Genomic DNA, 23208 nt, shown 5'->3' on the forward strand with positions numbered 1-23208 from the left:
ACAAGATTACCTTAGAGGGAAAGGGTTTCGGCGATGGATTCCCACTGTGACAAATCCTGGGGATTTTCAATGTGATGGCTCTTATTTGGTCCTGTTGATAGGGGTTGTATATTGTTTTGCAAGCTGTATCTTTCTGCATATGTATAATTTTATAACTGTATGCTTGATATTAGATGGTTTATGTACAAACCCAGTTTGCCTAACCTATTTATTATGACAGGATGTGTTAAATACAACAGATCTTTGAGGATGGATTGTTACTATACTGTGCTAAAACTTCTAGGCAGGTATTATGCTACATGTCATTTCACAGATTACCATACAAAACAAGAGTGTTGATGTTGGGTGTTCACAACAATAAACTGTGGGAATAGAAGGTATTTACTACAATAATCTTTTCCAGACTCTCTTTAGGGAGCTACTATTTTACTTTCACAGCTGTAATTTTGTATAATTTCTACTTTTACAACTGTATGCAGCATAATTGAATTGTAAAAACTTATGCTTAGTACAGTGGGCTTGAGTTGGTTATGGTGACATGGCAATAATTTATTATGAAAATTTACGATAAAGGCAGTTGGTCTTGCACAGTGTAGAAAGTATATTGTAACATTGTAAGGTCAATATGCATTTAAGGGTGGATTGTTATTACTCTGAATTAAAGCCTGGAGGTTGTTTTTTGTTACATGGAATCTCACAGATTACCTCAGTGGGTAAGGGACTTGGGGGGTTATTCCAACCTTGGAGGAAGTGGTAATCCGTCCCAAAAGTGACGGTAAAGTGACGGATATACCACCAGCCGTATTACGAGTCCATTATATCCTATAGAACTCTTAATACGGCTGGTGGTAAATCCGTCACATTTGGGACGGATTACCACCTCCTCCAAAATTGGAATAACCCCCTTGGTGTTTGTTACACCCTCTGACAAATCATGGTTATAGAAAATTTGCACTGTGAGAATTCTTGTTTAGCCCTGGTAGCAGAAATAGTATTTTGCTTTGCCAACTGCAATTTTGTTACATTTCGATTTTATAATGGTACAGCTGATGGTTGCCTTGTGGGGAAGCTAATGTTCAGTACAGTAGGTCCAAATTGGTTATGGTGATAAATCAATTATAGCTGCAATAGGCTCAATTGGTGTGGAAGAAAGTGTTATGCCAGAAGCCATAGGTCTGATCTGTGTATTATGAAGGGTGCAGGCTTGGATTATTATTGTAAAAAAACATACAGTAAATCCAATAGGATGTCACATTATGATACATTCTGTGGAAAGATATTTAGATACATGTAATCTCTCAGATTACCATAGTAAGCAAGGGTTTTGGTGTTGGTCATCCACTCTGACAAACCAAGGGAGCAGAATTTCACTGTACTGATTCTTGTTAGGCCTTATTGAGAGGTGTTATATATTACAGTGCCAGCTATAATTTTGTACATATTTGTAATTTTACAACTGGATGCATGCTGGTTGCCAGTTTATGCATACTTCAGTAGTCCTGTAAATCCATTGGTAAAGGCTAGAGGCTTTAACATTTCACTGGGAGAAATGATGTCAGATTCTTTAAGCATGATTTGTTTATAAGGAAAAGTTATGACAAAGTAAGTAAGTAGCCTTAAGTACTTATTGTCAAGGATATGCGTTAAAGGCAATAAGCTTTTAAGGGTGAATTATTATTACACTGTGCTAAAGCCTAGAGGTAGGTATTTTGTTACATTGACAAAAAACACACAGATTACCTTAGTAGACAAGGGTTTTGGTGTTGGTGACCTACCTGAACAACATATAGAGACAGAACAAATTGTACTATGGTAATCCTTATGTGGCTATACTAGTAGAGATTTTATATTGTTTTGACTACAGCATTGTGTGTGTGTTTGTAGTTTTATTATGGTATACCTGATAGTTGCCTTGTGTGAAGGCTTAAACCCAACATAGTAGGTCTGAGTTGGCTATAGGGAGAAGCCAACTGTTGTATCTGACTTACTCTATGGGATCAACTTTTTGCGTTTACCCCTCTGGTTTGCGGAAGTTCTATTTATTGGCTTTAGGACTCTGCACACTTTATCACTGCCAGCCAGTGTTTAAGCACTTCTGCTCACTCCCTAAAACATAGTAAAATTGACTTATATCTGGCTGACATACTTAATTAAATTTTAAGTCCCTAGCAAAGTCGTATACCATAAATACAGGGCTAGTAAATTAAATGCTACTAGTGGGCCTGCAGCATTTATTGTGACACCCACTTAAGTACCCCCCTTACACATGCCTCAGGCCTGCCATTGCAGCATGTATGCAGTTTTAAACTGCCATTTCGACACAGCAAAATAAATCCTTTGCCAGGCCTAAACCTTCCTTTTTAGTACATATAAGTCACCCCAGAGGACGTCTTAAACAGCCCATCGGGAAAGATGCACTTTTGTAAAAAGTTGGACATGTATTTTTAAGTTTTACATGTCATAGTAGTAAAAAGCTCTCAAATTTGTTTTCCACTCTTGCAAGACCTATCTCTACCATAGGTTAATATTTGGTTTCCTTATAACATTTAAGTCTTCTTTAATGGTGAAGTCTGATTTTAAGTCACAATTCTGAAAATGACACTTTTAGAAAGTTGGCATTTTCTTGTCTTAACCATTTCATGCCTGCTGCATGTTTCCTGGGTCACATGACTAGATGTAGTTGCCAGTTGGCCTTTGTGTATTCCTCCTAGACAGTATCACAATAGCGGGCAAGGGTTTTGGCAGGATGAGCTACCTTGACTTGATGGGAGGGGTGTAACTGCCACCCGTCACACTTCTACTTCAAAGACACTGCCTTAGATCACACACAAAGAACTTCACACTAACCTATTGTGACTGCAGACAGACTGGGGCCAGGGCACAGAAGCTGGAAAGTGCATACACTTCTGTGGAAGTAAACTCCAAAAGCATCCCTCACATCAAAGCTGGCATCAGATATAACAATGGGACCCTCAAACCCACTCTTCAGGACACTTCTGGACATGTGGACACTACAGAAAAAGGACTGCCCTATCGACAGAGGACTGCAATGCTGACTCAGGCCTGCCCTGCTGTTTTAGAAGAAAGATAGGACCTGCTCACTTCATCCCAACCCACCTGAGAGATTCCAAGGGATAGTTAGTTGGCCTCCTGTTCTGAGGTAAAGGGTCACAACAAGCTCCAGAGGTCTGTCTGCAAATGTGCAGCTGATCTGCTGCACTGAATGTGCCTGGACCTATAACTGGACATGCCTGAGTCCTGCTGGCCTCTGTTTGAGTGTGTTGCTGATCCCCAAGAGATGCCTCCTCTGACCCAGGCCCTCGTTGTGGCATCAATTGAGCTCCCCCTTAAAGAAAAGAAGTGATCTGAAAGTCTTGAGCTATTCATTAATGCAAGCTGGCTTTTTCATGCCAAGTTCTTGCTGTTGCACCACCCTGCCAACGTGAACCTCTGGTGAACCTGACTTTTCGTGCTACACCATCAACAGCCCTTGGTGACCACTAACGAGAAGCTCCAGCAACAACTGTCACAATGCCCAACAGGGTCTTCGTGCTACAGTGACGACCATCCATGACTCCCGGTCTGCATATATGCATGAACATGAAACTCAGGCAACTGTATAAGGGTTATGTAGGAGGCTGGCCTGGTTTGTAGTGGTACCAAGGGGTACTTACACTCTGCACCAGGTCCAGTTATCCCTTATTAGTGTAGAAGAGGTGTCTAGCAGCTCAGGCTGATAGAAAAGGGTAGCTTAGCAGAGCCGCTTAGGCTGAACTAGGAGACATGTGAAGCTCCTACTATACCACTGGTGTCATATGCACAATATCATAAGAAAACACAATACACAGATATACTAAAAAATAAAGGTACTTTATTTTTATGACAATATGCCAAAAATATCTCAGTGAGTACCCTCAGTATGAGGATAGCAAATATACACAAGATATATGTACACAATACCAAAATTATGCAGTAATAGCAATAGAAAGCAATGCAAGCAATGTACAGTCACAATAGATTGCAATGAGAGCACATAGGTATAGGGGCAACACAAACCATATACTCCAAAAGTGGAATGCGAATATCGTATGGACCCCAAACCTATGTGAGCTTGTAGAGGGTCGCTGGGACTGTAAGAAAACAGTGAGGGTTAGAAAAATAGCGCACCCCAAGACCCTGAAAAGTAGGTGTAAAGTGCACCTAAGTTCCCCAGAGAGCACAGAAGTCTTGATAGGGGAATTCTGCAAGGAAGACCAACACCAGCAATGCAACAACGATGGATTTCCAGACGAGAGTACCTGTGGAACAAGGGGACCAAGTCCAAGAGTCACACTCAAGTCGTGAGTGGGCAGATGCCCAAGAAATGCCAGCTGAGGGTGCAAAGAAGCTGCCTCTGGATGGTAGAAGCTGTGGATTCTGCAAGAACGAAGAGGACTAGGAACTTCCCCTCTGGAGGATGGATGTACCACGTCGTGAAGAAGTTTGCAGAGGTGTTTCCATGCAGAAAGACCGCAAACTAACCTTGCTCGCTTCAAGGGTCGTGTTTAGGGTTTTTGGATGCTGCTGTGGCCCAGAAGGGACCAGGATATCGCCAATTGTGTGAGGAGACAGAGGGGGCACCCAGCAAGACAAGGAGTCCACTCAGAAGCAAGTAGCACCCGCAGAAGTGCCGAAACAGGCACTACGAAGAAGAGTGAACCGGAGCTCACCCGAAGTCACAAAAGAAGGTCCCACGATGCCGGAGGACAACTCAGGAGGTCGTGCACTGCAGGTTAGAGTGTTGGGGACCCAGGCTTGGCTGTGCACAAAGGAAATCCTGGAAGAGTGCACAGGAGCCGGAGCAGCTGCAAATCACGCGGTACCCAGCAATGCAGTCTAGCGTGGGAAGACAAGGACTTAACTCCACCAAACTTGGACTGAAGAGTCACTGGACTGTGGGGGGCACTTGGACAGAGTTGCTGAGTTCCAGGGACCACGCTCGTCGTGCTGAGAGGGGACCCAGAGGACCGGTGATGCAGTCTTTTGGTGCCTGCGGTTGCAGGGGGAAGATTCCGTCGACCCACAGGAGATTTCTTCAGAGCTTCTAGTGCAGAGAGGAGGCAGACTACCCCCACAGCATGCACCACCAGGAAAACAGTTGATAAGGCCGCAGGATCAGCAATACAAGGTTGCAGTAGTCGTCTTTGCTATTTTGTTGCGGTTTTGCAGGCGTCCAGAGCAGTCAGCGGTCGATTCCTTGGCAGGAGGTGAAGAGAGAGATGCAGAGGAACTCTGATGAGCTCTTGCATTCGTTATCTAAAGAATTCCCCAAAGCAGAGACCCTAAATAGCCAGAAAAGGAGGTTTGGCTACTTAGGAAGGAGGATAGGCTAGCAACACAGGTAAGAGCCTATCAGAAGGAGTCTCTGACGTCACCTGCTGGCCCTGGCCACTCAGAGCAGTCCAGTGTGCCAGCAGCACCTCTGTTTCCAAGATGGCAGAGGTCTGGAGCACACTGGAGGAGCTCTGGGCACCTCCCAGGGGAGGTGCAGGTCAGGGGAGTGGTCACTCCCCTTTCCTTTGTCCAGTTTCACGCCAGAACAGGGCTGGGGGATCCCTGAACCGGTGTAGACTGGCTTATCCAGAGATGGGCACCATCTGTGCCCATCAAAGCATTTCCAGAGGCTGGGGGAGGCTACTCCTCCCCAGCCCTGACACCTTTTTCCAAAGGGAGAGGGTGTGACACCCTCTCTCTGAGGAAGTCCTTTGTTCTGCCTTCCTGGGCCAAGCCTGGCTGGACCCCAGGAGGGCAGAAACCTGTCTGAGGGGTTGGCAGCAGCAGCAGCTGCAGTGAAACCCCGGGAAAGGTAGTTTGGCAGTACCCGGGTCTGTGCTAGAGACACAGGGGATCATGGAATTGTCACCCCAATGCCAGGATGGCATTGGGGTGACAATTCCATGATCTTAGACATGTTACATGGCCATGTTCGGAGTTACCATTGTGACGCTATACATAGGTAGTGACCTATGTATAGTTCACACGTGTAATGGTGTCCCCGCACTCACAAAGTCCGGGGAATTTGCCCTGAACAATGTGGGGGCACCTTGGCTAGTGCCAGGGTGCCCACACACTAAGTAACTTAGCACCCAACCTTTACCAGGTAAAGGTTAGACATATAGGTGACTTATAAGTTACTTAAGTGCAGTGGTAAATGGCTGTGAAATAACGTGGACGTTATTTCACTCAGGCTGCAGTGGCAGGCCTGTGTAAGAATTGTCAGAGCTCCCTATGGGTGGCAAAAGAAATGCTGCAGTCCATAGGGATCTCCTGGAACTCCAATACCCTGGGTACCTCAGTACCATATACTAGGGAATTATAAGGGTGTTCCAGTACGCCAATATGAATTGGTGAAATTGGTCACTAGCCTGTTAGTGACAATTTGTAAAGACAGAGCATAACCACTGAGGTTCTGGTTAGCAGAGCCTCAGCAAGACAGTTAGGCATCACACAGGGAACACATACATATAGGCCACAACCTTATGAGCACTGGGGTCCTGACTAGCAGGGTCCCAGTGACACATAACAAACATACTGAAAACATAGGGTTTTCACTATGAGCACTGGGCCCTGGCTAGCAGGATCCCAGTGAGACAGTGAAAACACCCTGACACACACTCACAAACAGGCCAAAAGTGGGGGTAACAAGGCTAGAAAGAGGCTACTTTCTCACACAACCCCCCCCCCCCCCCAAACGAAGGACAATAAGGCTAACCTTGGCCAGTTGAGACTTTATTGTCTAAGTGGTGATAAGTAGAGAGTAGCTCTGCAATAGACTGGTTACTCCCTTTATCATCCACTATATGGTTACTTCCCTGTGGGGATGTAAACCATCCTGTTTGAAGTTTTTTAGCTAAGCAACAATGTGAAGATATATTTTCAGAGTTTCTATCAGTAAGTTTTAGTTTAGAGCAGTGGCAATTGTCCACTGAACCTATTTCTAGTGATGAGAATGCCAGACAGGGATGCTGTCTCAGTAAAGCCATAGCTGGGCAAAAACTTTGTCCACATGGCTGGAAGAGAGAACAGGGATGCTGTTTCTCTTTATTTGGAGCAGGGCAGGGATGCTGTCCTATGAGCTCCACACTAGGGCAGGGTTGCTGTCCTAAGTGTTGTGAGGCAGTGCAGGGTTTCTGCACTAAAGTTTTTCTGGGAGGGTTGGAGGGATGCTCCATGTTAACTAAAATGGCGCTCTTTTTCTCACCAATATTAGTTATCCCACAGAGAGGTACTTCCACCTCAGGGAGTACAGCTATGCCAGCTGATGATTCCCTTGGAACAGGTGCCACCCCAGGAGAGGTTTCTCCCACCACAGGAATGGTATCCTGAATGGCAGGGTGGTTAGGGGATACTGTGATACCCTTTTTACCTGTTGTTGGAGAGGGATCCTGAGTTTTCAGGCCTTCTCTCCTTTACTTTTTCATTTCAGTAGAAATGAGAGGGAACAATTCTCAGGGATACCCAGCATGGCTGCATGGGTATAAAACTCTACATCAGCCCAACCTGAGGCCTCTAGGTCATTACCTAAGAGACAGTCTACAGGTAAGCTAGGTGATACCACCACCTTATTAGGGCCAGTAACTCCACCCCAACTAAACTGAATTATAGCTAAGGGAAGAAACTTAGTGGAGTTATTGACATCAATAATCTTATACTGTTGTCCAATGATGTGTTGTTCAGGAGCCACAAGGTTTTCAGTCACCAACGTGATACTGGCACCTGTGTCCCTGTAGGCCTGGGCCTCAACACCATTTATTGAAACTGTCTGCCTGTACTTATGCATTGTAAGGGGACAAGCAGCCAGTGTGGCAAGGCCAATGCCACTAGGTGTGACAGAAACTGTCTTGGGACTGACTACCCCAGTTTCTATGATGGACCCATAAGTGAACCCAACTACACCTTTAACTTGACTGTTGCCAGAAGTCCCACCACTAGTACCACTACTGCTAGGGGCACTAGAGCTTGATGTATTAGTGGTGGTAGGCTCAGGGGGTTTACCTGGACAGGACTTATCCCCTGGCCTATGGCCTCTGTTTTTACACACAAAGCACCAAGGCTTTTTAATGTGTACAGGTTGTGAAGAAGAGGAAGAATTTGTTTTATCCCCACTCCCCTGAAGAGTGTTTAGGATTTGAAGAAGGATCTTTGGTTTTACCCTTATCCCCATGCTTATCCTGAGATTTCTCACCATCTTTCTTCTTGCCATCCTTGTCACCACCTGTATGAACTTTTCTGTTCACTCTTGTTCTGACCCATTTGTCTGCCTTCTTTCCCAATTCTTGGGGAGAGGTCAGATCTGAGTCCACTAGATATTGGTGTAACAAATCAGACACACAGTTATTAAGAATATGCTCTCTCAGGATCAAGTTATACAGGCTTTCATAGTCAGAAACTTTACTGCCATGTAACCACCCCTCCAAGGCCTTCACTGAATGGTCAACAAAGTCTACCCAGTCTTGTGAAGACTCCTTTTTGGTTTATCTGAACTTGATCCTGTACTGTTCAGTGGTTAAGCCATAACCATCTAGGAGTGCATTCTTAAGAACTGTAAAATTATTGGCATCACTTTCCTTCACAGTAAGGAGCCTATCCCTACCCTTTCCACTGAAAGATAGCCATAGGATAGCAGCCCACTGCCTTTGAGGGACCCCCTGTACAACACAGGCCCTCTCAAGTGCAGCAAACCACTTGATATTGTCATCCCCCTCCTTGTAAGGGGTAACTATCTTGTGCAGATTCCTAGAATCATGCTCTTTTACAGGATTACTATCTGTAATACTGCTGCTGCCACCATGGGGTCCAAACCCCAACCTCTGCCTTTCTTTTTCTAAGTCAAATGCTTCCCTGTCTAGATCCAGCGGTTGCTTTTTAAGCTTCAGCCTGGACTCTTCCACTCTCAATCTATTGAGTTCCCTTTCTAACACTCTGTCATCAGGGTGGGTGGGTTGGGCATGCTTAGACACAGAAGAATGGTGTGAATGAACAGAGGGAGACCTGTCCCTAACAGATGGCACTCTAACAACCTGGCCTAAAGGAGTAACCTCTCTACTGTGATGAGAACTCACATCAGTACCAGCCCTGCTAGGTGGCCTGCTAAGGGGCAGGTTGGAAAGAATACCATCTAACATTCTTACTGGGGCCACCCCAGAATCAGAATGGGAACCATCAGCTAATTTGTCACCAGATGTGCCAGCTAAGGCCTCATCATTTTCTATTAGCATATTAACTAACAATTCTCTAGAGGGATTCTTCCCTACCCCTAAACCTCTATCAATGCAGAGACTCATTGCACCTTTCCAGCTAAGGTGGTCATAAGCTGTGCTGGCCAGATGCAGAGTTTGACCTGTACCAGACATAAAGAGTTTAAGGGATAGAAAAAGAAAGAAAAAGTTTCAGGACTTTTTTTAAGGAAACAGAAAAAACTTTTTCAACTTTTTAAAGAACTTTTTGAAAGTTTTAAAGGTACTTTTCAGCACTTAGCAATAGAGTAAGGAGAGAAAAGCAAAACTTTTTGGTTAGGTGTACATACACTGAACTTGTTTTGTATATTTTTCTCTTATGAAAAGTACAAAATGACAAAGTGGTAAGTAGTTGCAAGTACTTATCCCACCGCTGCACAACCAATGTAGGAGGCTGGCCTGGTTTGTAGTGGTACCAAGGGGTACTTACACTCTGCACCAGGTCCAGTTATCCCATATTAGTGTAGAAGAGGTGTCTAGCAGCTCAGGCTGATAGAAAAGGGTAGCTTAGCAGAGCAGCTTAGGCTGAACTAGGAGACGTGTGAAGCTCCTACTATACCACTGGTGTCATATGCACAATATCATAAGAAAACACAATACACAGATATACTAAAAATAAAGGTAATTTATTTTTATGACAATATGCCAAAAGTATCTCAGTGAGTACCCTCAGTATGAGGATAGCAAATATACACAAGATATATGTACACAATACCAAAATTATGCAGTAATAGCAATAGAAAGCAATGCAAGCAATGTACAGTCACAATAGATTGCAATGAGAGCACATAGGTATAGGGGCAACACAAACCATATACTCCAAAAGTGGAATGCGAATATCGTATGGACCCCAAACCTATGTGAGCTTGTAGAGGGTCTCTGGGACTGTAAGAAAGCAGTGAGGGTTAGAAAAATAGCCCACCCCAAGACCCTGAAAAGTAGGTGTAAAGTGCACCTAAGTTCCTCAGAGAGCACAGAAGTCGTGATAGGGGAATTCTGCAAGGAAGACCAACACCAGCAATGCAACAACAATAGATTTCCAGACGAGAGTACCTGTGGAACAAGGGGACCAAGTCCAAGAGTCACACTCAAGTCGTGAGTGGGCAGATGCCCAAGAAATGCCAGCTGAGGGTGCAAAGAAGCTGCCACTGGATGGTAGAAGCTGTGGATTCTGCAAGAACGAAGAGGACTAGGAACTTCCCCTCTGGAGGATGGATGTCCCACGTCGTGAAGAAGCTTACAGAGGTGTTTCCGTGCAGAAAGACCGCAAACAAGCCTTGCTAGCTGCAAGGGTTGCGGTTAGGGTTTTTGGATGCTGCTGTAGCCCAGGAGGGACCAGGATGTCGCCAATTGCGTGAGGAGACAGAGGGGGCGTCCAGCAAGACAAGGAGCCCACTCAGAAGCAAGCAGCACCCGCAGAAGTGCCAGAACAGGCACTACAAAGAAGAGTGAACCGGAGCTCACCCGAAGTCACAAAAGAAGGTCCCACGACGCCAGAGGACAACTCAGGAGGTCGTGCACTGCAGGTTAGGGTGTCGGGGACCCAGGCTTGGCTGTGCACAAAGGAAATCCTGGAAGAGTGCACAGGAACCGGAGCAGCTGCAAATCACGCGGTACCCAGCAATGCAGTCTAGCGTGGGGAGGCAATGACTTACCTCCACCAAACTTGGACTGAAGAGTCACTGGACTGTGGGGGTCACTTGGACAGAGTTGCTGAGTTCCAGGGACCACGCTCGTCGTGCTGAGAGGGGACCCAGAGGACCAGTGATGCAGTCTTTTGGTGCCTGCGGTTGCAGGGGGAAGATTCCGTCGACCCACAGGAGATTTCTTCGAAGCTTCTAGTGCAGAGAGGAGGCAGACTACCCCCACAGCATGCACCACCAGGAAAACAGTCGAGAAGGCCGCAGGAGCAGCGATACAAGGTTGCAGTAGTCGTCTTTGCTACTTTGTTGTGGTTTTGCAGGCGTCCAGAGCAGTCAGCGGTCGATTCTTTGGCAGAAGGTGAAGAGAGAGATGCAGAGGAACTCTGATGAGCTCTTGCATTCGTTATCTAAAGAATTCCCCAAAGCAGAGACCCTAAATAGCCAGAAAAGGAGGTTTGGCTACTTAGAAAGGAGGATAGGCTAGCAACACAGGTAAGAGCCTATCAGAAGGAGTCTCTGACGTCACCTGCTGGCCCTGGCCACTCAGAGCAGTCCAGAGTGCCAGCAGCACCTCTGTTTCCAAGATGGCAGAGGTCTGGAGCACACTGGAGGAGCTCTGGGCACCTCCCAGGGGAGGTGCAGGTCAGGGGAGTGGTCACTCCCCTTTCCTTTGTCCAGTTTCGCGCCAGAGCAGGGCTGGGGGATCCCTGAACCGGTGTAGACTGGCTTATGCAGAGATGGGCACCATCTGTGCCCATCAAAGCATTTCCAGAGGCTGGGGGAGGCTACTCCTCCCCAGCCCTGACACCTTTTTCCAAAGGGAGAGGGTGTGACACCCTCTCTCTGAGGAAGTCCTTTGTTCTGCCTTCCTGGGCCAAGCCTGGCTGGACCCCAGGAGGGCAGAAACCTGTCTGGGGGGTTGGCAGCAGCAGCAGCTGCAGTGAAACCCCGTGAAAGGTAGTTTGGCAGTACCCGGGTCTGTGCTAGAGACACAGGGGATCATGGAATTGTCTCCCCAATGCCAGGATGGCATTGGGGTGACAATCCCATGATCTTAGACATGTTACATGGCCATGTTCGGAGTTACCATTGTGACGCTATACATAGGTAGTGACCTATTTATAGTGCACACGTGTAATGGTGTCCCCGCACTCACAAAGTCTGGGGAATTTGCCCTGAACAATGTGGGGGCACCTTGGCTAGTGCCAGGGTGCCCACACACTAAGTAACTTAGCACCCAACCTTTACCAGGTAAAGGTAGACATATAGGTGACTTATAAGTTACTTAAGTGCAGTGGTAAATGGCTGTGAAATAACGTGGACGTTATTTCACTCAGGCTGCAGTGGCAGGCCTGTGTAAGAATTGTCAGAGCTCCCTATGGGTGGCAAAAGAAATGCTGCAGTCCATAGGGATCTCCTGGAACTCCAATACCCTGGGTACCTCAGTACCATATACTAGGGAATTATAAGGGTGTTCCAGTATGCCAATATGAATTGGTGAAATTGGTCAATAGCCTGTTAGTGACAATTTGTAAAGAGAGAGCATAACCACTGAGGTTCTGGTTAGCAGAGCCTCAGTGAGACAGTTAGGCATCACACAGGGAACACATACACATAGGCCACAACCTTATGAGCACTGGGGTCCTGACTAGCAGGGTCCCAGTGACACATAACAAACATACTGAAAACATAGGGTTTTCACTATGAGCACTGGGCCCTGGCTAGCAGGATCCCAGTGAGACAGTGAAAACACCCTGACATACACTCACAAACAGGCCAAAAGTGAGGTTAGCAAGGCTAGAAAGAGGCTACTTTCTCACAGGTTATTTCTCTAACAATCTATTCTAACAGTACAGGCAGATAGTAATTATTACATTTTTTCAGTTATTTTTGGGAGTACTGAATCTGTTTGACCAATGTGATTGGATTCAAGAAATTATGCATAAAGAATTGCTCCAGGAACATTTGTTGTCTTGACAATTGTCTATACCCAGTTCCTTGGGGAATATTGGGTAGCCCTTTGTATTTTCAACTTTTAGAAACGTGGCAATTTCTTGCCCCAACTTCTTGGTGTCTGCGACCTGCCTCCTGGGTCATATAACTAGGTGTAGCTCGCAGCTGATCTTTGTTTATTACTGCCAGCTAGTCAGATAAATGGGAAATAGGTGTTGGCAGGATGGGCCATCTTTGACTTGATAGGGGGAGGAGCTGTCACCTATTGTACTTCTGACTTGACTGTGACAGGAATTGTGGCTGCTGTCTGGGTAGGATTTAACCCATTTCAACCAGTAACCCACTTTGCTACATCTCCAGACTCTTAACGGGGGACTGGCATGGTCAGACAACACTTCCCCATTACTTTGAGGGTCTTTTGCCCAGGTGGAGGGCTTGCCTGCTCAGTCACTGATAAAGTGCCTATGACACACTACACACACTACACACTCTACACTTCATGCAAGCAACTCCAAAACAGCTTCTTGAGGACACACTACATTTGCATCACTTCCTTTGTGGCACATGATTATCATTGCTCTCTGGCACACACCAACAGCACACCCCAAATCATTTTCCAATCAGGGCTTATCTTAAACAATGGAAAGGAAAAGTACTTTTATTGCACACAGACTACTTAATACTTTGCATTAGGTTGCAACTATATACAGTCAGGTAGATGGAAATAGCTTTAGTGATGCCTTTATACAACCTTACAGCCCCTAGTGTGTCATGAAACCTATAACCACAATAACCCAACCTATGCTATATGCAATATCACAATATAAGAGGGTGCCATTATCAATAAGGGAGGTTTACTGTCTTTGTCAGGGTGTCACCGCATCAGTAAAAGCAGAGAACATGTTATTCTTCACCATTACAATACCAGTGAAATCAGTGGGAACAGTGTCAATATACACGTTCTAACCCACCATTGAAGTCAATCGAGATAATACCAAAATATACTGTAAAACCTTGCTGTTGTCAACCAGCCAATAAAACATTTAATTGAATAACAAGAGCCACAGAATCTTGTTTTTTTTTAATTCTATTACTACTGGAAGTTTAGAACCAGCCACTAGATGGCAAAAATGAGTACAATTCCGAGCATTATGGTAATCTGTTCCTTGTTCAGTTATTGTACAGCTCTGTGTTTCATATTCTGCTATATAAGATATAGGCAAACAAACTGTAAACATCAGTGGTCCAGGACAGAAATATTCTCATTTGTTGTGGGTGTTAAGCAGTGACTTTGCTTTAAATTTTAGACTGAGATGTTGCTACTAAGGGCAGTGATGCTGGAACAGAGGGGTGTGTTATGGGCCTATTTAACTCCAAATGGTGGTTAAGGAAGTTCTTGCTTGCATGACGGTACTTGACATTCTTGGTACACTACTGATTGCAGATTATGTGGATCGTGTCAGAATTTGTTAATGCATCTATCATAAAATGAAGTAATGCAAAATCTAGTGTAAAAGTTTCTTTGAACAAACTAGGATCAAATAAATAATCTCCAATGTGCGCTTTTTCAATTTTCATCAGGATACCAGCTAAATTCCGCCGAATGTGTTGACATCCGTCTAAACCGTGTGGTGCCTGACCATTACTGCCAGTACTACCCCGAAAATAAGAAACCTAAACCAAAGCTGAAGGAGTGTAACATGGAGCCTTGTCCCTCCAGGTGCGTGTGTCTTTGTCTATGTTGGTGTGTGTGACATTATAAACGCTCTCTTTGCAAAGCTGTACAAATGCAGTTCACGTGAAATAATGGAATAGTTGCGGTACAAAGGACACTTACAGGCATGTCAGAATTTTGTGTGAGATAGGAGCCAGCAAACTGCAGTGGGGCCCTATGTTTGATGGCCCGGCAGTTCAGGCTGGACTGTTCCCATGGGGAACAGGGTCAAGACTGGTTTGCATATGGCTGGGTCCAAACTGGAATGGCAGGGCAAGCAAAAAAAAATGTATGGATTAAACCCAGATCCGTGACTGGGGGTGAATGTTTGATTTTCTCTGCATTCCGTCCATCATCTGTTGTTTTTGCATTTGTCGCCCAAAGTGGGAAGGGTAGGCACAGACGTGGGTCCCATGCTTGCTATGCCACCAGATTCAAGCTAGCCTGGCTGGTGAAGGGTGATACCCTGAGACCGGTCTCAGGATGCTTGTTTCTGATCCAGGGAGGAACTGGCCTGGCAGTTCGGGCTGGACTGTTCCCATGGTGAACAGGATCAAGACTAATTTGCATATGGCTGGTTCCAAACTGGAATGGCATGGCAAGCAAAAAAGCTGATGGACTAAAGCCAGATCTGTGACTGGGGGTGAATGTTTGATTTGCTCTGCATTCTGTCCATCATCTATTGTTTTTGCCTATGTTTGAGGAGGACCTTTTTCAAAATGTAGTGAAATTCCCTGTAGGAAAAAGAAACAACACAACAGATACATTATCCTGTGCCACCTAGGCGTAATAGCTGTTTTGGTATTTATAAACAGGGCAACTTGGCTTTTAAAGTAATATTAAATGATGCAGCAAAAGCACTGGCCCTCCCACAGCCTGGGGTTTAGAGAATAATAATCCTCTGAACCCTCATACCTTGTTGACAGGCCTGTAAATTCATCTACAGTGGGAAAATTGTATTACACTTAACAAAACCAACTTGTTTTATTTCATTTGATATATTCCTTTCACATTTGGGTTTATGGCACTGCAAAGCACTTGAAAGCGCATTATCTGAAAAAGAACATTATAAGTTGCAGGTCATATCATATGTAAGTGGCTTCCTGCCCCCTGATTATTGAAATATGGAACCTACTGTTGGCATACTGAACATAACAGGGGGTATTTCACAATGTTGCCCCACAATGCCGGTGTTTTATAGTTCAGAGCTAACTAAAGTAAGAATTTTGCACAGATGCGCAGGGGCTTTGCCGAAAGTAATGAAAGTATAACATGTTCATTGCTTAGTTTGGGCGGTGGGTGCAGGTGATAGACACCAACACTCATTTTTATGGCAGGGGGCTTAATTGTTTTCATTGGACTTTGAACTAGAGAAAGAGAAAATGACAGAAAAAGGAGAGAAAAAGAGGAGGAGAAAGTTATGAAAGCAGTAACAAAGAGGAATCAGGACTGAAAAAGAACTTGCAATAGTGAGATAAAGAGACAAGAAATGTAGGGTAGTGGAAGAAAGAAGCATCAGGTGTAATCAAAACTAGCCAACCATGATGTTTGTCATTCCTGGTAATCAGCAGCTCTTAGGGCCCTTACATTCATGTATTGCTTTTACAAATAAGTCACTGATCATGGTTAATCAGACCCTCCATTTTAGATTCATCTATTCGGGTATAGGTTGAGTTAATATAACTTTTGCATTGCATATGTTTCGACATTTCCCATTCTACATTCTACTTTTCTGGTGCCTCCATGTGAGAGAATACTTTTTAACAAGAAGAAAACTTTCTGCAGTAAATTTTCTAGACGCTTTATTTCCGGTGTAGCTAATTAGACATAAAATAAAACGAACACGTGTAGATGTGTATGCAGAGGTTAGTAAATGTTTCATAATTTTTTTTTCCTTTTTCTGTTCAGAACACCATTAAAACTAAAGTTGGTCAAATGTAGTCGGATTTACAGCGTGAATGTGACACACAGAGTAAGGTTTATTCACTGTGTTGCAATCCCTTCATGTTTCAGTCATGCACCATTTCAATCCTTCGAGAAAAACCAGTTACCAATCCATTGGTACACATTTTATCGTATATATTTGTAAATTATAGCCTGGAGTTTTTGACTGGGGTCTTCAGGGCTAGTGACCATGTGACCATGGAGAGCTGTAAATGACTGGCAGGTGGTTTCCACCATCTGTTCCCTTCTAATAGTTCTATGTCGACGAATCCAAAAGAATCTCATTGTACCTGAGAACGGTTGTGTTATCTGGTACACCTAATTTTCAAATGCACTGTTTGCTCAGGACACCAGGGTGGATCATTTTACTTTCTAAGGAACGTTCCTAAGATAATTAATTATTCCTCAATCAATCCCACCACTTCTATAAATCGCTTTCCCTTGCTCCGCCTCGTGAACAATTCCATTCCTTGAGTGATTCCCCTCATCTGCCCATTTATCCTTAACGTTCATGTTTTCTAATTTCTCTCTACCATGCTCAAACTATTGACCTGTTCCTGTGAGCTGTCCATACAATGTGAGGCTGTCTGCAAAACAAGTATATAAAGCAATTGGAGATTGCTATGACCCTGTTTGATTGAAAAGAAATGTAAAATCCAATCGCTTTTCATAATAGTATTACAACGCACCTCATTAGTGGATTGACCAAATTTGCTTTTTATATGGACCTAGTTCATAAAGCATAACTATACGTTTATCGTTTCCAGTTATTTACTGTAAAACATGCATTATTTCATCAGTAAACTGGTTTGATGTGAAACATATAATTTAGCATTTGAGGCACAGCGCTAATGTATTCACACGTTGCAGAATTCATTCCATTTGGTAGAAGTACTTCATGAGAAAGGAAGTGCGCTCATTGATTTAGTTTTCCTCTGTCTAATCTGCTCATTTCCTCCTATCTCAATTACGTGCAATCACCGATATTTGTATCTACTGCTGACAGATGCACTGACTTTGGAAATCGTTTTTTCTAAAACTCAATAGGACATCAAAAGATTAGGTAATCTTTCTCAATCGCATAAGGAAGCTAGTACTTTCCTGGTGTGTTTTAATCAAGGCTGAAAAGCCACCTGTTGATGAAAGGAATACATTACAAAAAGTGTAAACATTTGTATTAGAAAACGTGTGTCCATCATTTTTGCATTTTTAATGTGCTGACATGTATAGTATATATGCTAATACTATTAACATTTACTGAACAGTGTGTTGACAGTCATTTACATCGCTTCCGAGCATTCAGTAAATCACAGAATTAGTAACCGACGTCACTCAATCACCAAATCATATCACACACTTGTCTACATCGGTCTAAATACATCGAATAACCCAATTAACCTAAGATACGTCATTGAACCCCGAACTCAATCAATTTCTTCAGTAAATTAAGGGTATTGCAAAGTGCTATCATAATTCACATTTTACTTACACAATTTCTTTATATGTGTAATTTTTCCAGCACAATATATAGACCAGATATTTTACAATAGCATTTCACAGATAAATAAGACAAACACAATGTACAGCACAATGTCAAAAGTTATAAAGAACAGACCCTACATGAATCCCTATTTCCTAAATCTACCATGTCTAAATAGTCTGTCACAGTGGAGTTCTGTTAAAACATCACGCTGCCATATTATTGTTATTATCAACCAGACAGCATTTCAGTGGTAAATCCCCATGCCTAGATTTAGTCAAATATATCAGCATACGTTTTGGCAGGTCTACAGAATTGAGATCTGCCTTCCACAGGACAGATTTATCATCAAACTCATTTAATCGGTACCATAGTTCAGCTTTGTAATGTCTACTGGTGATCCTCGTTTCCTCATATTTCCAGGTTTCAACTCATCACATACATCCTTCTTACCTCCTTTTTATTCACAGCCTTCACATTCCGAATTCAGATACGGCAGACACACTCCTGCCCCAGGTTCATACCTAAAGCACGAACTCTGCATTGCAGAAAGTGTGACAAATTCTCATCACAATCACAGTTTAAAGTGCAATTTCGTGAAATCTTCTATTTCTCACAGACTTGAGCCTCTCACATACTTAAATCTAAAGAGATGTTTCACTTAGTAAAATGCAATGCCAGAAAAAAGCTAGTTACTGCCAAAGGGATTTTTCTATAAGCATTCGGTCACCGTAACATCATGCCAATTTTCCTGAAGTTTAAGAACGTTACACCCACTGTAAAATACACGTGACATAAGGCAATTTCTTTTTTCTCTACATGTATGTGATGTACTCGTAATATATATTACTTACAATTACAGGTAATACAAATACAAAGTTTACTAGAGCAATTATTCATAAACATTCTAAGACGATAAAACAACCGTATCTTCTAAAATTGCCTTAAAAACCCACTGCCCCCCTCAAACAACATGCCATATTCACACCCATCCTTAAAACTCTTTTTGACTGTCAGTATAAAACGTGCAATTCCCACTGCCACATAGAGATAATTCATTTTAGACCACAATTCCATCGCATCCTGCCTTTGATATGTTTGATATTTTGGAAACTAGTGCCTTAAAAACTTAATACAAGCAGAAATATTAAAAACACAATGCATAAGTACATGAGAGGAAGAACATTTTAAATTAGGAGGGCATGTACACAATCCATTATCATTCCTAATCGTATTGCACCATTTACAAGTAGGTAAGAAAATGTTACAAACGTCTATTTAATGTTTATTGTATTATGGTTAGGTTTGATGGCATTTCATTCAAAATCAGTATTTCTATTATACATGCTACCCCTTTATGAAAGCATTCCGTAAGTGCTAAATTGTTTGCTGAACCTTAGAGCTATTTTAGAGCTTCCTTAAACTAGGCTGATTCAGTTCTAAGAGAGTTTCTGACTCTTTTATACTTAGTATTGTGGATGTAGTTTTCATTTACCGTTCTTTCCCTTGATCACTCACTGTTGGACCTGGCCCTTTTACAGGGTCATTCCCCAGACTTTTTGCTTTTGCCTCCTTATTTTTCTGACCTTTGTTGGCTGACGTTTTGACTCTGAGCACTTTTTCACTGCTAACCAGTGCTAAAGTGGATGTGCTCTCTCTTACAAATTTGGTATGATTGGATTCTACCTGATTGGCATATTTAATTTACCTATAAGTCCCTTGTAAAGTGGTATCCCTATACCCAGGGCCTGTAAATTAAATGCTACTAGTGGGCCTGCAGCGCTACTTGCGTCACCCACTGAAGTAGCCTGTCAAACCTATCTAAGGCCTGCTAGCGCAGAGCCTGTGTGCGCAGTTTCCTGCCACAGGGACCTGCCATCTAAACTTACTTGCCAGTCCCAGAACTCCCCTTTTACTACATGTAAGTCACCCCTAAGGTACGCCCTAGCTAGCCCTCTGGGCAGGGTGCCATGTATGTAGAAGGCAGGACGTGCCATGTTGCGTGGCCTGTCCTGGTAGTGACAAACAGCCTAACTTTGTGTCTCACTGCTGTGAGTGCTGCCCTCTTAAAGGATTGCATTGGAAATGCCCTGTCTTATGTGTAAGGGGTATTGTCTGATTTATGAGGGGTAGCGTAGGCATGTTTCGTATGGTTGTGATAGTGGTGAGAAATGCTGCTTACTGGTGTAGGTGTATTTTTTATTACTATCACAGAAATGCCACTTCTAGAAAGTGTGCATTTATCTGTGCTTATGACTTTGGTGTTTTACAGCTTGTCTCCAATCAACGTCTGGCAGACTGACAGTTGGGGCTTTGTGCATACTTTTCAGACAGCCTGAACACAGGGAGGGCGGAGGTGACACAGAGGTGCATCTACATATTGTAAAGCCTTCCTGGGCTGAGAGAAGGGAGAGACAGGGCTCACCTGCATTTGTAAAGACTGTGCCCTGGCCTCACAAAATAGGGCTGTTAACCCCCCACTGATGTTTGGAGCCTGTGCTGAAAGTAGAGAGGGGGCACTCCCAGAACCAGTTGTAACTGGCTGGAACCTCCTCTCCCTACCATTGAAAAACACTGTAAAAATTGACCATAAGTACAGGGGAATTTTCCCCACAATTTGAACATTCTTGGAACTGGAAACTGGACACAGAACGCTGATGAATGGACTCACCAGGAAACCACCTTGGACTGCTGCTGTGGTGCTGACCTGTGACCTGCCTGGTCACTAGGAGGAACTGCCACTATCTGCACCCCTTGTGCTGGTCTGTAGTTGGGCCCCCCAGCCCTGAGCTCCTTAGGCTCCTGATTGCTCCCGGGGCAGGGTGCTGTGCCCCTGACCCCTGCACCGATCTCTTCAGCATTTTCTTAGCGCTTTGGGAAAAGCGCTTTGCTCTTGAAATAGCTGGGAAATCTCACCGCCGCAGCCCGGGCTTTAACTTTGCCCTGAGCGCTCTAAAAGCACTTTGCCTTTGCCCCAGGACACCGCCACAGCCCGGGGCTCAAATCTCCTTTCAGCACTTGGGAAGCGTTTTATTTATCCCCCAGAAGTCACAGTCGCAGCCCGGGTTGCTGGGCTCTAATCAGTGCGAGATCCGCGCTAAACCCAGTGCCCCCGGGGCACGAAGACACTTCACTTGGAGCCGGTGCGCTCCTAGCGGTGCCCCCGGGGCACGGTCTGCTCCTAGGAGTGCCCCCGGGGCACCAGCCGCCTTCGTCCCGACAGGGAAGCCTCCCGACGGCTTTGGAGCGGCTTCCCCTGGCTCGCACACCACATCGGGTGCGGGTGAGTCTTTCCTTTGGGCCCCCGGAGGGGTCCGAGCTCCTTCCTGTTACTCGGCAGGACTAGGGGAAGGTGCGGGGAGCGCCCCCTTCCCCAGTCGCTGTACTAGGAGCAGAACGTACCTAGTTTTTGGGCATCATTTGTTCTCCCTACTCTCCAGGGAATCGGGAAGGGAGACCTCGCCGGAGGTCCCTTCCCGCCTTACGCCGTAATTGTTGCTGGGCCATGCCTGGCCCCCACCCCACGGACAGGGTGTGAGGAGGCCGAGGCAGGCCCCCACCACGAGGGAGGCCCCCCGTTTTGTGCACAGGAGCGCCGGGGGCCCCATGCCTGTTTCTAGGCACTGGAAGTGCCCTTTTCCACCAGCAAGCAGGTACTCTTTAGAAAATCTAGGCTCTAGGAGCCTAATACAGACTTACAGATGTTTGCTATTTCCTACCTGTTTACTGGTGATACATATATGTGCTAATGTTCCTTTTCTAGGCATGTCTAGCTGATATTTATTTAGATGACTTGTGGTATATTCTCTAATGTTCCTTTTATGGGTATTTAGGAATTGTTCATGACAAGTGCATATACCTTTTACTATAATTCCTGACTACTGCTTATGTTGCAGAATCCTGAGTACTTACGTGTTCTAATGTGACAACTGCATATTCCTGCAGAGTATTAGTAACTTATGTAACATTCTGACAACTGCTAAGGTAGCAGGGTACTATTCACATGTAATGTTGGTCTAATTATGTTTTGTGCAATACAGATTATTTTTACATAGCTCAGTGTTGTGTTTACTTTGTGGTGTATATTTTGCGTCACATGTGTTGTGTGTTGTGCAAGCGCTTTACACATTGCCTCCAGGTTAAGCCTGACTGCTCGTGCCAAGCTACCAAGGGGGTGAGCAGGGGTTATCTTGGACGTGTAACTCCCAAGCCCTGACTAGAGTGGGTAGGTTCTGCCTGGCTGAGGTGCATACCCTAGCCAACCAGAAACACTCACTTAATGCACCTACTTTTAGGTCTTGAGGGTGAAAGTTTTAGATCTTTATATTACTGAGATGGATCATTAAGCCTGTCAGCCTTCTGGTGGTGTTCCACCCCAACCCTTTGCCTTCCTTTACCACTGCTAACCAGTGCTCAAGTGTATGTGCCCCCTCCTTAAACCATTGTAAAATTGACTGCTATCCAATTGGGATATTTAATTTACTTATAAGTCCCTAGTGAAGTGGTATTAAATGTAACCAGGGCCTGTAAAGTAAATACTAGTGTGCCTGAAGCATTGATTGTGCCACCCACTTAAGTAGACCTTTAAACATGTCTCAGGTCTGCCATTGCAGCCTGTGTGTACAGTTTAGCAGCTTAAACCTTTTGCCAGGCCCAAACCGTCCTTAATAATACATGTAAGACACTCCAAGGGTAGTCCCTGAACAACCCAGAGGGCAGGGTACAATGTATGTAATAAGTGGGAAATACACGTTTTACATTTTATATGCCCTAGTAGTGAAAAACTGTTAAATTCGGTTTTCACTACTGCAAGGCCTACCTGTCTCATAGGATGAAATTGGAGTTACTTTATTACACTTTATAAGTGTAATTTCAAAATGGGAACAGGTATCAGTTCATGGTTAGTGTCTGTGGAATTGGAATTTAAAATCCTAACTTCTGGTGAGGTCAGATTTTAAATTACAATTTGGAAAATGCCACTTATAGAAAGTGGGCATAGTGCTGCCTTAGCCATGTAGTGCATGTAGCCTGTCTCTGGTCACATGACTGGGTGTAGCTGACAGTTGGGATTAGTGTATTGCTCCTAGACAGCCACATACAATAGGGAGTTTAGGTGTGCCTGGATTGGCCATCACTGGCAGGATGGGAGAAAGAAAGGAGCTGGGCCCAGCCCTATTTACACTTGAATGGGCTGTGTCC

General features: G+C 44.4%; 1 protein-coding gene across 2 annotated transcripts in view; it reads left to right on the top strand.

Moving 5' to 3' along the window:
• The window catches only part of ADAMTSL3 (ADAMTS like 3), a 2197206-nt gene that overhangs the window by 1453100 nt on the left and 720898 nt on the right, over positions 1-23208 (top strand). For both annotated transcript variants that reach the window (XM_069222572.1, XM_069222573.1), the window contains exon 11: positions 14453-14591. In XM_069222572.1, coding sequence (XP_069078673.1) covers positions 14453-14591 — 139 coding nt within the window. The remainder of the gene's footprint in view (positions 1-14452; positions 14592-23208) is intronic.

Source organism: Pleurodeles waltl, chromosome 3_1 (assembly GCF_031143425.1).
Source record: "Pleurodeles waltl isolate 20211129_DDA chromosome 3_1, aPleWal1.hap1.20221129, whole genome shotgun sequence".
Lineage (NCBI taxonomy): Eukaryota > Metazoa > Chordata > Amphibia > Caudata > Salamandridae > Pleurodeles > Pleurodeles waltl.